General features: G+C 51.8%; 1 protein-coding gene across 1 annotated transcript; it reads right to left on the bottom strand.

Moving 5' to 3' along the window:
* Positions 1-160: 160 nt before the first annotated feature.
* Positions 161-7601, bottom strand: LOC128049001 (keratin, type II cytoskeletal 74). Its single transcript, XM_052641506.1, has 10 exons — positions 7116-7601; positions 6302-6516; positions 5804-5864; positions 5218-5313; positions 4567-4731; positions 3016-3141; positions 2641-2682; positions 1350-1570; positions 857-891; positions 161-378 (listed from the first exon to the last, which is right to left on the bottom strand). Exons 1-10 carry the CDS (start codon positions 7599-7601, stop codon positions 161-163), a joined length of 1665 nt encoding a protein of 554 aa, XP_052497466.1.
* Positions 7602-15230: the final 7629 nt, after the last annotated feature.

Raw genomic sequence — 15230 nt, 5'->3', positions numbered from 1 at the left:
CAGTGAGACAGGCCACAGTGCATGTGGGTGGTCGCATGTACCACGGTGGTCCTAGGACTCTGGGGAAAGGGGGTGCTGTGGCAGACATCTCCAAGTGAGGTGGCAGGGCAAGAGCATCTCTTCTCCCAGCAGCTGAGAGAACCCTTAAAGCTGAGGGGCTTTACTGGGCAGCTTTCCTTGCCCGGCCGCTGCCTGGGGTGCTCTTGTCTTGGGAGTCCTTGGGGTCTCCCCCTTGTGCCCCTTTGGCCCTGATCTGCCCGCTTTGGGTGCTTCTGGAGCTGCTGGTCACTGTGCTGGCCATGGTGCTGGCCCCAAGGTCAGTGCTGGCCAAGGATCCAGGGTGGGAACTGGAGCTGCTTGCACTGCTGCTGATGACGGCTGTGGTGGAAGGACCCAGAACAGGGGAAGAAGGATGACAGCATCACTCAGCAAGCCACCCCTCTATCCCACAGCGACCCTTGGCAGTCAAAAAACACCACAAGGGTGGGTCGAGACCCAGGTACACTGCAACCTCTGTGCAAGGTGAGGACAACCCGGGACCAAATGGTCCCTGCCGTCCTAGAGAATCTAGGACCATTTGTCTCACAGGTCCGTATTCTCAACCCCTTCTTGGGATGATGATGCCCAGGAGAGAGACACAGGAAGGAAATGGGGTTGGCGTGACCTCAGTCACTGATTCCCTGGGACAGAAGGGAAATAGGCTTCCTTTGAAGCCAGAGAACCTTCCTGAGACAGTACTAGGAGCCCCCAGATGAGGGGAGACAACGACTGGAGGTGGTATCACATTATCTTGCAGTCCCCAGCTTTCCCGTCCAGTCAGAATCCCCAACTCGACCCGTCTCTCAGGGATACTCACAAATGCTCACAGAGGAGGGATTCTCCCCAGACATCCTGCAAGACAGAAAGTTGGAGAAGTATAAAACCTCAGGGAAGTGTCTAGTTCAGCTGAGCCTTTTGATGGGTTCCTGCCTTTATATGCCTATCATTTGAATTCATCCTTAAAACAACCTCATTTTATGGAGGTTACAATCCTCATTTACAGATGAGCAAATAAATAATAAAATTTACAGACACCAGGACCACATTGCTGACATATGGCAAAGCGAGTGATTAAAGCCAGGTCTGTCTGACCCCACTGGCTCTTTTCATGCCACCACCCAACCACCGGTGCTTCACATCTGACCTCCTCTTGCAGGAAGCTGAGCTCAGTCAACAAACAGCCCCCTTCTGTGCCCATGTCACGAGCACTGCTGTCTTTCCTCTTTTACCTCCCAAATGGTCCCTTGGCCCAGCAGGGAGCCACCCACAGTCCCCTGCCCCCACCATGGCATCTCCCTTGCCCTGCTCACCGGCACTCCTCGCCCTCCAGCAGCTTGCGATAGGTGGCGATCTCCATGTCCAAGGCCAGCTTCAGGCTCATGAGCTCCTGGTATTCACGCAGCATCCGGGCCAACTCCTCCTTGGCCTGGTGCATGGCAGCTTCCAACTCATCCAGCTTGGCCCGGGCATCCTTCAGGGCACTGTCTCCCCGCTGCTCGGCATCGGCAATGGCCGTCTCCAGATTGGCACACTGAAAAGCAAAGGACGGATGGGAAGACCATCAGAGCCCAGAATAATGTTTAGATCTTAATGGTTAGGTCCCAACCCCCCTCACTTTACAGATGAGGTCCAAGGTGGTAGCAAGTAATTGCTGCAGAGCCACCACAGTATCTGAGTCGCTTCTATTTTCTTTTGTAGATGGATATTTAAAGGCCCATGAAAAGCTGTCAGAGCAGTTGCATTTCAGGACCGCAAGAAGAGATTTGGATGTTTGCAAGTTTGTCTAGTGAGGTTGAAACGAGTAGCTGTCTGTTTCAAGTCCACCTTGTCCTGGAGAATCACACTGAGACCCCAACCTGGAGCCTGCAAGAATCAGAGAGCGTGCCAAGGCACCTCTGTGATCAGACCCCTACCTGCAGAGTGTCTCCCAGCAGGGACCCTTCCTACCCGTTAGCACCCAACAGTGTACATCTCTGGACTATTCTAGCACTCTGCAGGGAGGGTCTATCTAAACGCTCCCCACGTCTGGCCTGAATGGATTCGGGGAACCTTCCCACACAACAAGAGGCTAAGGGCCTGAGGTTATATCCATGGCCTCAGACAGAGCATTTGGGGCCTGAAAAACATCCAGTGGCACTGTGATGGCAAATACGACCAGGCGGAGAAACAGTCCTCATAGAGTTGTGAATCAGCCGCGTGTCGAGTTGGAAAGCAGGCCCCGTGTTCCCCACATCACCTGGCTTGGAAGGCTGTGGGGGTGCAGGAAAGAGAGCTGGCTCAGCTCTTCCAGGTTTGGCAGTTCTATCACTGGGCAGACTGGGGAAGGATTCCCCACCCCCTTAAAATCATCTCCCCAGAGATATGATGTTTTTCTGCTTTCAGACAAGACAGGGTCCCCCAGCTGGAAAGGCAATGGGTACAGGGCAGACAACCCAGACCATCTTCATCTGCTATCATCCTCACTGGTCACCCAGTGAGAGCAGTGAGAGGAGGACCTTAACTTGGCCACTGAGGGTCCCAAGGAGAGGCCCCCCAAACCCTACATGCACCGAGTGTCCAGCGGGAGGAAGAGGTGTGGGGTCTGCCCTCGGAGGGTCATACCTGAAGGGGACGTGGGGCAGGTTTACTGCACACAGAAATGGCCTGAGAAAGATGGAAAAAAGAAAGGAAACCTAAATTCTAATCCTAATAACCAGCTGGACACCCTGGGAGAGTCCCTTCCTCTCTCCAGCCCAGTTTCCTTATCTGATCTGTGAGAGTCAGGTGAAATAAGTGCAAGGCCCCTCCAGTTCTGAGCAGGCTGACAGCTCAGAGTGTATGGGTCCCAAGGTATGGCGAGGAAGAGGGACCATCAATGGTCCAGAGAGTCCCAAGTCAGGCAGGGGACATCTGCTTTTCACTCAAGGATGGGCTCCAGTCTCTCCATCACAGAGGGTGAAGCCCAGCCTCCGTGCTCTCTGTGGGCTTGCTGCCCACCTGCTTCTTCACATTTGCAATCTCACAGCGGATCCTCTGGATGAACCGGTTCAGTTCCGACATCTCGTTCTTGGTGTGTTTGAGGTCGTCCCCGTGCCGGCCAGCTGCCAGCTGCAGCTCCTGGATCTGGTTTCCAGAGACAGGAAGTTGGTGATGAGACAGAACTCCCTCCATATCCCCCACCACCCAAAGCAGAGAAAGTGTCCTGAGCAAACCCTTCCACCACCGGAGAGAGCCAGGGGAGATAGCTCTGCAGCAGGAGGTGATAGAGCCAGGACCTGAGTTATCCTTCCAGCTGTTTGGAGCTGATTCTGACCAAGAAGTCCACCTGTTTCTCTAAGCAGAAATCTATTTGCTGGGCCTATCCTCCTTTCTCATCTCCCTGACTAATCTTTTCTGGGGGTGGATAAAGGGAAAATGCAGTTTTCATGTATTAAGCACTTCCAAGACTTCCCTGGTGGCTCAGATGGTAAAAGCATCTGCCTACAATGCAGGAGACCCGAGTTTGATCCCTGGGTTGGGAAGATCCTCTGGAGACGGAAATGACAGCCCACTCCAGTATTCTTGCCTGGAAAATCCCATGGACAGAGGAGCCTGGAGGGCTACAGTCCATGGGATATCAAAGAGTCAGACATGACTGAGTGACTAACACTTTCACTTTCCAAAATAGAAGAGTCCTGGACCTCTTTATTGATATAGCACCTCTTTATAGAGGAATATTTTAAAGGCCAGGTTCTGTTCCAGGTACCGGGGATACAGAGGTGAGTGGTATAGGTGAGGTCCCTGGACCCATGAAACTTACATTCTCCTAGAATCCTTTCTTAATGACAGGTGAAGGGCCAGGGCTAAGGACCACATGCATGTACCCTGGAGGTGGTGGGACTGTTGGCTCAGGACTTGTAGCTCAGATCCTCCCCTCACCCTTGGCCAGCCCTTCAGAAAAGAGAGGATGACACAGCCCTGGACAGGGAACAAGGAACCTGTGGTCCTTGCTATTGGTGGGATTTAATGGCCAAGAAAGCTGGGAGGTGTGAAGCCCCATAGGGCCCCCAGGTAAAGGGTCTTCTCAGTGACAGCCTAGAAGGGTTTTACCTCAACGCTTAAGTGCCATCCCCCAGAATGCTCCTAGAATCCCACCTCTTCTTCTTAGAAGTCCTTCCACACTGATCAGAGGGAAGCTCATGGCACCCTCTTCTTTACCCCCTGTCCCACTCCAGGTCACCCATAGCTACTCTCCTCCATATCTGTTACTCTCCTTCTTTCCCATGGTGACACGACCTAATCCCAGTTTTATAGCAAGAGCACCTCGCTTCGTTCCTTCATCAGAGGAGGCCTGTCCCTCTCTGTTGGAAATGCCTACCCAGTTTTATGGCTTATCTTTGATAACAATTTTTGCCAAGAATTCTTTTTGAGTAGATGTCGCTATGGCATTGATTAAAACCCTTCTTTCATTCAACACATCTCCTAAAGGATGTCTCACATCCATTGGTGGAGGTGTCCCTTCCCAGGAAAGGAAGTCTGGTGGAGGAGGGAGACACAATCAGTCCTCACCTTGCTCTGGTACAGCGCCTCGGCCTCAGCCTTGCTCTTCAGGGCGATGTCCTCATACTGGGCTCGGACCTCGGCCATGATGCTATCCAAGTCAAGGTCACGGTTGTTGTCCATGGACAGGATGACAGAGGTCTCACTGGTGTGAGTCTGGATCTGGGCCACCTCCTGAGTTGAGAGATGAGGACAGAGTCAGGGTCCTTCCCCCACCTCCCTCCTCTTCCCATCAGACTTCTGGGCCTGTGGCACCTGGCAGAATGGGCCAAAGTGGAGAGAAGAAATGCCTGCTGGAGCCAAGGAAAAGGCTCACACAGCAGGATACACCCCATGTGGGTAGCAGGCCATGGGAGGCATTTCTTGCAATTCACACTATCAGGAATCTGTGCTTCAGTAGGACCTCATGGGGTCATTTTTACCGGCCTACTGCCAAGGTCATTATCACAGCCCCGATGAGACTTTTTTTCTGTGAATATGGCTTCCAGGGACCAGGATCCTACACTTCCATGGCCTCCCAGTACAGGGTTTTGCACCTTCCCATCAAAACACCCTTAATTCTGCTTATCCCCAATCCTTCTTATTAGCATCTCCCTGGAAGAGCCAGGGAATCTCTCAGCTGGAAAGAGATGGGGAGGGGAGGGGGGGAGGTGTCCTCACCGCATTGTACAAACACTTAAGGAACTGGATATTTTTGTCCAGAGAGTCCACTTTGGCCTGGAGCTCCACCTTGACCGTGTAGGCTGCATCTGCATCCTGCCAGGAGGCACCCAGAGCCACTGGTCAATATCACCCACATCCCACCAAGTGCCCTGTCCTTGCCCTAAAAGTCAATTAACTTCCTATTTTTGCCCACCAAGGGAAGCAAGTTGGTGAATAAAAACCCTCAATATTGCCTTTCTCTCCTATGCATCTTTGGGGATAAATAAAGAAGTGGGGGCTACTCTTTTTCTGTTACACCTGGAGAAAATGAAGCCCAGAGAAGTAGAGTATATTTCCTCAAGTCACACAGGAAGGCCGAGCTGAGCCAGAGGTTTCCAATTCCCAGCATGATTCTCTCCTATCTGTCTCCACCCATATCCTAGGCACATGTCCTCTCCACCTTGCTAGAGACCAGAATATGACTCCATCTCTACTCAGGTACCAGCCCCTTCCCAGAAGAAGGCCAGGGCTGGAGTCCCGAGCAGGGTTGGTTAGGATGGGGATTCAAGGGAAAACAGAGTCCATAGGCTCTTCTTGCTCTTACCTTCTTGAGCACCACAAAATCGTTCTCGGCTGCTGTGCGCTGATTGATCTCCACCTCATACCTGTGGGCAAGGAGAGAAGATAGCAGAGGTCTCAGTCCCCTTGGCCAGGTGACCCCCTCTTCACACTGACCAGGCAAGTGCTGGGGATGCAGAGTCCCCACAGGATCTGCTGGAGCACTGCAGGGGCTGGTGGTGGCAGTCTTGTGTCCCTGAATTGCCTCATTAACATTCTATTCTCTGGACCTTAGGAAGATATCCAGGTGCCCCAAACCAGTCACTGAACCCACTGGTGGATCAATGAGCAAAGGAACTCCTTCCCATCAACCAGGTAGGAAGTTCTCATCAAATAGGGGTGGTCCTTCCTTCACAGTCAGAGCAAGGGTGTGAGCCCTTGACCCCGGTGCTTGCTCCCTGCCCTCCTAAAAAGTGACACAGAGGCTGGATGATCCCTGGAGCCTCTGGGAACATGACCCGTGACCTCAGCTGGACCCACTGACCTCTTCTTGTAGTCCTCCACCAGGTCCCGCATGCCCCTCAGCTCCGAGTCCAGCCTCCGCCGGTCCCCGGACAGTGTCTCCAGCTGCTTCCGCAGGTTGCCGATGTAGCCCTCGAGGATGGGCTCCAGGTTTTTCCTACAGTTGTTCAGGTCCAGCTGCTGCAGCAGCTCCCACTTGGTCCCCAGCACCTGGTTCTGCTGCTCCAGGAACCTCACCTGGAATCAGATGGGCGCTACCAAGTCCCATGGAAAAACACCATGGACCCTACCAGGTTATACAGATTTTTCTAAAGACATTTGGCTCCAGTCCTGACTCCCCACTCATGGAATTCCATACAAACAAGACCCTTTACAAGGGTTCATTCTGTAGCCTTTCAGGCAAAACCAGTCACTGAAAACTCGTTGAAGGAGATTCCATAGCTGGCTTCTGTTGCCTGACCCAGCCCCAGGAGATGCTCTTCCTCTGTCTCAGCTAAGTGTTTCTTCTGTACCATGAGCCCTTCTCTCTCAATAGTGCTGATTCTATCAGCCCTCCATCTGCGTGAAGGGCTAGAAGTCCAGTTGACCTCCAGATTCCCATCAATTCTTCCTCAAGGTAGGGCTACCCTTTACCAAAATTTCCACCCTTCTCTGTAAAAGAAAGCAACACATTTATTTATTCCTTTGTGCTGCCTAGCTCACAGGTCGTGCTATGATCACAGAGCCCTTTGTGAGATCCAGCAGCAACCTTTCCATCCACAATGCCCTGTGCACTGCCAGGCAGAAAGGGATCACGAACATCTCACTGGACTGTCTTATCCACCTGGGAGACCCACCTTGTCGATGAAGGAGGCGAACTTGTTGTTCAGAGCCATGATCTGCTCCCGCTCCTGGGCGCGCACCTTCTGGATCTCCGGGTCCAGCTCCACGTTGAGGGGAGCCAGGAGGCTCTTGTTGACGATGACCTGGTGGATGCCCCCAGGTGGGCACATGGATGGGCACATGGATGGGCACACAGGCCCCAGGACCACACTGCCAAACATACTGCCAGCAAAGCCACTGGCCCGGCCCCCTCCATACCCAGAGCTAAGCCTGAAGTTGTAACCTCCAGTCTGAACACTGCTGCCAGCCACCTTGAGGGGAATACAGAGATCCCCTCTACAGAGACTGTAGAGGCTTCGGCTTCCAAAGGCAGCACCATCTCCTTTGCTGGGTGCACGGTAAGAAGCCACACTGCCCCCAACCTTCCTCAGCACCACCGCCGAGTGCCCACTGAAGCCCCGCTTGTCACCACCAGACTTGACATTCAGTTGCCGGCTCATGGTGGCAGAGATGGAGGTGGCAGAGCTGGAGTAAAGCAGTCAATGGAAAGAGAACTTTTGATGGGGCACCCAGAGCACCGCTCCCTTTTATTCTGTCCATCCCTGAACACCGGAAAAGGGTGTTGCTCCTCTATCTCCTTTCTCCCTGCCGAAGGTCCTGAGGCCATGGGCAATTTGTGGAACAGATATCTCCAAGCCCTTTGCAGCAACAAAGTGCTTCTGATAGTGAGCAGAATATGCTGTCCTTGCAGACTGGAGTGGTCGAATCAGGCATTTATCTGTGCTCCTAATTAGGGACCTGGAGAGTTATCCCCTTCAGAGATCTCCTAGCTTAATTTTTTCCAAGGCTGCCTCTTTCTTGCTGACAGATATGTCAGTAAGAAGCAGGGGAAATGCCCAGCTTTGTCCAGAGAAAGCTCATCAGAAAACCCCAGGTTTCTGCCCTAGAGAACCCACCCCTCTCTTTGCTGGTCCTGTTGAGGAGCTGTGGTGTTTGCACCAGAGAAGACGAAATTCAGAAAGGATGTGATGCATGTGTTCAAAGATCTAAGTCCAAGAAAGAAGTTCCAGGGCTCATTCTCTGGGTCACTGTAAGGACCACAGCTGTCTAGTAATGGAACAGATCCCAGGAAGGTAGTGGAAATGACCATATTGAGTCTGTGTGCCACCCAGCAGGGGACTGTCTGGACATTTCTGTACTGGGCAGGGACTGGGTGGTGATTACCTCGATGTTGCCTTTTCAACGGACAGAATCTTTTCAGGCAGCTGGTAATTCCTGCAGCTTAAGTTTTTCTCCTGGACAAGGTCATCTGCCGCATCCTAGGAGATGAGCCATGAAGCAGGCTTGGAAGTGGGCCATTGACTCCCCTGGGGAGAACGTCTCCCCTAGTGCTCACTGGGGACATGTTCCAAGCCCAGCGACCAAGGCACTGAAGCCCATGGGTCTCGCTCCTGGAGTCAAGGTACCTGTTCTGCTCCTTTCTTGATCACTTTAGGAAGCCATTCAATTTTGGGTAGGGTTAGACCAGCTTTTTGTAGCTCAGGGAGCCCTGGTGGAGATAAATGTTTAAAAATTACTCCAAAAGCAGGCATCTCCTTGCTCTGACTCTGACCACTCTTTCAATAATGAAACTGACTCATTTGAAGCCAGTGATAGCAGACAGCTGCTCCGCAGCTGGGAAGGGGGAGTGCGTGAGCGGGACAGCCAGATGTGCATAGCCCTGGACGGTTTCCTCTGAGGATTTCCTCTCATGAAGTTCTCCGAACAGCCCCAGAGGCAGCGGTGGAAGTTTTTCTAAGGTCCCTGTCTCCCATCCTCCTTGGCAGGGCCTAGCCCTAGGGCATGTGTGCTAAGTCGTAATTGAAGCGGTTTCTTGTGGTTTTCTAAACCAGATTGCAAGTGCTATTGAATGAATGTCAACAAATAGTGTTAATCCCTTGACCAGACGTGGCTATCACCTGGTCGCAGCCCCCAAGGAGCTGCAGACTAGTGAGAGGAATCTATGCAAAGAACTTAACCTTGGGTTAAAGCTCTGGAATAAGAAAAGTTGGGAACAAAGGATCGGAGGTGTACTGGGGAGTTAAGGACCTCTGGAAGGCTGTGCTTTGATTACCTGTGGCAGGGTGGTGGACTAGGCGCTCCCAGGCAGCGGAGGGTTGAGATGGTAATCGCAATAATGGTAGCAGTGGTGGCAGCAACAGTATCTGTTGTGGTAACAAAAAGAATCAGTGTTGATCGGTCACATCACATGTGCCAGACGTTGTGTGAGCTCTACAAGGATTTTTAATGTAATCCTCATGTTGCTGAATTCACCCTACAGTTGAAGACTGAGGATTATAGACGCTAGGGAACTTGCCCAAATTCACTCAGCTAGCAAGTCGGAGCGGGGTCTGGAATTCCAGTGTGTCTGGTTTCAAAGTCCATATTCCTAACCATCACCATCCTGTTGTGTGATGGAGAGGAGAGCTAGAGCCATGGCTGCAAGACTTTCTGATGCACGAGGCATGCACAGCAGCTAAGGCTCTGAGTGCCGCATACTCATGTTTCTATATATTGTTCAGATGAGCAGATGACAAGAGAGGAAGGGGAGGTTGTCCCTGAAATGGGGGCTTATGTGAGGTGGTTGCTCTAGGTGAGACATCACTCTGAGGTTGAGAGAAAAAGTCAGCCAAAATGGGGGTGGGCAGAGGGAGGAAAAGACTCACTTTCATGGGGGCTACTTTATTTTACAATGTCCAATAGCTGGGCCTTCACTGAGAGCCTCCAACTGGGAAATCAGCATGACTCTGGGGATCTGACTCTTCCTGGGCCAAGTGTGCACCTCCACTGCCTGGTGGAGTGTGGGCCCTAATCTGTTAGGGGAGCTGGACCTCAACAAAAGAGAATTTACAAGAAAGGCATGAGACTAGGCCTTCAAAGCTGGAGAAGATTTAGAATAGATCAAAAGCAGAGTTTCAGGTGCCCAGGAAAATGCGACAGAATGAACTGGGCCCATCCATGCTCAGAAGTGACAGGCTGGGGAGAGCCAGGAGCAGGGCTAGGGGTCCCCGCACTCTCTGTATTCATTCCGCAAGCAATCAGTGAGTGCTGGCGTGGGCCTGGCCCAGCGCTGGGGGCTGAGCACTAACAGTCTAGTGATGGTGATGATGGTGATGGCCATGGCGGTGGTGGTTGCAACACAGAAGTAAGAGGAGGACACAGAGGGGAATTTCCTGACGACAGTGTGGCGACTGTGGCCAAACACAGGGGCCCCTCCCAGGAAATTTAATTGCAGAGAATTGCCTTTGCTACACAGTAGGATCTCTGACAGTTCCAATCTTCACCATGCGGGCTACCCTCTAATTACTCATCATAGTCCACACCCCAGTCTATGAGTTCACAAGACTAATCAGTGTCCCAAGGCTTGAAGAGATTGGTTCATTCAGTAAGTAGAAAATTGAGCGCTACTCGGTGAATTGCTCTAAGCTAAGCTAGACATCCAAAGAGAAGCAGGTAAGACCTTCTCCTTCCTTCTAAGAAACTGAAATTGAACAGGAGGAGACAGAATATAAGCACGTGAAAGTTGTTTTGCTGTTGTTATTGCTATAGTTTAATTCCTTGTGTTTAAATGAGTAATTCAGATAAGCTGTTACTGAAATTCTGCTTTTAAAAATAAATCAGAATAAAATATACTGGTCTTCCTGAGGTGGGGGTTGGGAGTGGGAAGGTGGATAGACACACAAGCATCCCAGAGGCAGTGAGTAGCCCAGGGGGACTGTAGGGGAAAGTTTGGCTTGGGAAGCAGAGGTTGCTGCTGCTGCTAAGTCACTTCAGTCGTGTCCGACTCTGTGCGACCCCATAGATGGCAGCCCACCAGGCTCTGCCATCCCTGGGATTCTCCAGGCAAGAACACTGGAGTGGGTTGCCATTTCCTTCTCCAATGCATGAAAGTGAAAAATGAAAGTGAAGTTGCTCAGTCGTGTCCGACTCTTGGCGACTCCATGGACTGCAGCCTACCAGGCTCCTCTGTCCATGAAGCAGAGGTTGCTAGGAGAAAAATGACAAAACAGGCCAAGTTGTTTCCCTTCTCCCTGAGGATAGGGTGGAATCATGTGAGGGTCCTCAGGGAAGAAACCTCACAGAGCGTGTGCTTTAGATTAAAGAACACGCTCTGGGTTGCATGAGGAGAACTATGCGGGGGAGACAAGTACCCCAGGGAGACCGGAAGGAGCTGAGCCCGTGTGCACCATAATCTCCTGCCATCCTGGTTAAAGCTGCTCCTGGAGGGGAGAGGTCTGCAGAGCACACCACACTGGAAGGGAATAGAAAGCAGTGCCACAAATAATCCCAAATGGACATAACTGAGGTCATGTCAAATTGGTTTGAGAATGGATATCAAAGGTCTTTTTTCTCTAATCCATTGTCCATTTGACTATTCCTAGACATAGTCAAGGAAGCCAGCATTTGTAGAAGGTAATTAATGGGGAGAAGAAGAAGCTTGACAGATTCTTGAAGGAAGCTTGATGGGTAATAAGACTTGGGGGCAAACTGCAGCACCTCAGAATGGAAAGGACATGAAGCTGAGTTCTCTGCTTTCCTTTCAAAGATGAGCTCAGGGCAGAAACCACATACTCTCAGCCTGTCTGAACCAGTTTGAAAGGAGGCTGTTTTTCCATCCTCATCCAAAGTTAACTAGAACAAGCAAGAGAGTTCACTTGCTTTTCTCTCTCTCTCCCCATTCTCTCTCCCAACACCCTTCATGTTCCTGACATGAAATTCCCTGGGTCTTAGGGTATCAAGTCCAACAGCAGATGGGACTGAAGCTTGGGTCGAGCTCACTGCTACAGTCTAGGGGCCTGGGCATCCAGCTGGGGTACAGGGGGTGCAAGAAGATGTTCAGAGACTGAAGCCAAAGTCCCGTGTTTGTAAGATGGGAAAGGGGAAATTCTGGGCACAAAAGATGAGGGCCAGCACCCCAGGCCACACGACTGAAGCAGCTGAAGACCATTCTGTAGGGTGACCAGCTATTCCAGTTTGCCCAGGACTGAGGGTTTTTCTAAGTGGGACATGGGACTTTCCATGTTACAATCTGGACTGTTCTGGAAAATCTGGACAGCTGATGGCCTGACCATCACCCACCATACCACAGAGTAAAGAGTATCAAATTCTCTAGTAGTTTAGGGGGGTCCATGAAGTTAGAACATCTCTCCAAGTCTGAAACTTACATAGTCAAACAATTCACTGGCTTCTCGCCATCCTCACTGTTCCCTTGCCTCCTGCCCTCAACACACACCTATTAACATGAATTTCCCAGATTATTAAGAAAACAGATAGCTGGATGGCACCAATATAAATTCAGTTCCATTGTCATATATTCAAGTCCTGTTATAAGGCACTGTATTGAGTGAAAACCCAGACAGGCAGTCAACAGGGTCAAAATTTCTGCTTCTTGGTGCCACATTAGTATACAGGACATTGTGTAGTAAGCTTCTTTTTATTAAAACTTAGCAGAGGCTGTTCAGTGACCTGAAATCTGGCAGCAGCTTCCTTATCACAGCTGGTCTCATAGAACTTTCTACCCATGTCTCCGCACACCCCATCTCTGAGTCTGGGGCTTTCCCCACGTCTTCTTCTCAGCACCAGCATCTCCTTCCTTCTCTCTGTGGTCCAGCTCAGAAGACAAACGTTGGAGCAGTTTAGCCAAGTGGCTGCAGTGCCTTTAAATGCTTTTGTGCCAGTTAGAAAAAGGTGCCCCTTCCTCTGGGCAGACGCAGCCCTTTGCCAGGGTGCACAGCTGGATTTCAGGCCTCCCACTCGCCCCCTCACCAGGCCCTATTGCTGGACGTAACCCTCGCAGCCCTCAGGACATTCGTGGGTGCGTGCCCGAATCTCAGGGATAGGCTCGTGTTACACAGGTGAGTTGGAGCCTTTGGTCATCAAGGTCTCCTGGCTTCCCCCCACCACCCTCAAGCTGGAGCCTACTGCTCCAGGCCTCCACTCTGACTTCCAGTCCCCTGGATCTTTCCTCTTTGAGCTCTCGAAAGAAAGCGATGGTCCCCCGCCTCGCACCTCTGCCCACTCTGGCCTCTGTCTGCTGGGAGCCTTGCCCAGCTCCGCTTCCCTCTGACTTAGGGAGCTGCAGACTTGTCTTCACTGTTCCTAGCCTGAGTGTCCTTTGCATTCAGCACTTCCTGGATATGCCTCACTAAGCTCCCCAGTCTTGATTCTCTTTCTCCTCCTGCTCTGGCTCCTAAGGCTTTTACGGCTGGAGAGACTCCTGGTCCTGAGGTGGACATAAAGCACGCTTAAGTTCTCTTTCTGTCCTCTTTTTAGAAAGAAAAGCTCTCTGGACTCTTTACAACTCCGCCCCAGCCCCTGCCCAGTCATCACCGGAGCTTTCCTCAGCGGGAAAGCACTGAGGTATGTGGAGACAAGCGCTGTCTTGCTCTGGGAAGGACACGCTGGCTTTCATTTGCTCTTTTCAAAATACCACCAGCCCCCATACCTCCATTATTTCATCCATCTCCTTACCTCAGACCTCCCCACACCGCCCCACCTTGCCCCACAACTCCCAGCCACTTCTGGAAGAAGTTTGTAAGGTACTTTTCTAACCCCCAAACCCCTTTATGGTGTGACTTTTTTTTTTTTTTTTCTGAAAGAGAACAGGCAGGCTGGGGGCAAGGCCTTAATCTTTTTATCATGGCTGTGAAGTCTGATGCTTGATGCGCCTCTTCCTTTGCCCATTTCCAAAGCAAACAAGCAGGCTGCAAGGCAGGCTGTAATTAAGCCAGTCATCCCAATGACAAGCCCTCTATCTCCCATCAGAGCCTCGTGCAACCTGATCCAAACGGGATGGAGCAGCCCACTCTCACCCCATCCAGGAGGGGGAAGCTGGAGTGGTGGGCTGGGGGCACCTGCCTCAGGTGTGGGGGAATAGCCATCCCCCCTTCCCTGTATCCATATTGTAACTAAGCCTGGGGGCAGGAGTTAGGAGAGGGGTGGGAGAAGGGGAGGAACACCCAGCAGGGCAGGAGCACCAAGGGGCCTGGATGACCACAGGCAAAGCAGGAACCGAAAGGGGAAAAAAATTTGAAAGCAGGATGTCCAGAAAGAAGTATAAGAAATAAGAAGTGTGTGTTTTCAGAAAATGAAGCTTATCTAGCTCCCTGAGTGGTGGGGAAGGAGGAGTTGGTCCTGAGGGGAGGAGCCAAAGCCTAGAGAGGGAGGAAGATGAGGGAGTGGGGGAGGATCGGAGGGAGGCACAGGCATGGCCTGAGCCCCCCATGGATCCATGACAGAATCCTCATTCTTGATTCTCTCTCTCAGCCTATTCTGACTCCTGAAGTGTTTATGGCTGGAGAGACCTAGCCTCACAGTGGAGATCAGCCTGGGTGGAAGGGATGAATTACCTGCTGGCTACAGGGAACCCCCTCACTGCTGGGAGGAGGGGCCTAAGCTCCACCCCGCAGGACGCAAGCCTGCCTCGGACTTAGAGGCTCAGGCAGGCTGGGCTGAGGCTGGAGTCAGCCTGTGAGCTCCTCCATCCAGAGCTGAGACCACAGCCAAGCCCCTTCAGAGAGTTGTGTCCACTTGCCCTTGTGGAGAAGGAGGCCTCAAGACCAAGCCCCCTCTCCCCAATGTCATGGGCCCCCCAACATTGAAGCAAGTGGGATATTATGTCTGGACGTAATGGTGGTACCAGGACGTGAGTGGTCTGCAACGTGGGCCAGGGAACGCAGAAGACTGGGCACACTGGCTCCCGCTTAAGGGGCAGCATGGACCAAGAGTGGGGCTGCACCTCATAACAGAGGGCCAAGGAGAGGGCTGAGAGGGACCATCAGCCGTGGGAGAGAACCTTCTGGAAATGAACGTGGGCTGGGAGAGCAAAGGAGAATGAAGGAAGAGCTGTCAGCCTGGGATTGGAATGGGGCTGGAAGCTACTCTGACAGTCGTGCCTGGGGTGTAGACATGGAGGGATCACTGGCTGAGGGCTTGCTGAGGACATTTTAATTCATTTCATCTTCACACCAATCCTGCCAAGTAAATACCCTTATTTTTTTCACTTCACACATGAGGAGGGGCCCTCCTGATGGCTCAGTGGTAAAGAATCTGCCTTGCAATGCAGGAGATGCAGGAGACGCAGTTTTGAT

Source organism: Budorcas taxicolor, chromosome 5, assembly GCF_023091745.1.
Source record: "Budorcas taxicolor isolate Tak-1 chromosome 5, Takin1.1, whole genome shotgun sequence".
NCBI classification, from domain to species: domain Eukaryota; kingdom Metazoa; phylum Chordata; class Mammalia; order Artiodactyla; family Bovidae; genus Budorcas; species Budorcas taxicolor.
The sequence above is the reverse complement of the archived record's forward strand: the minus strand, read 5'-3'. Positions and strand labels throughout refer to the sequence as shown.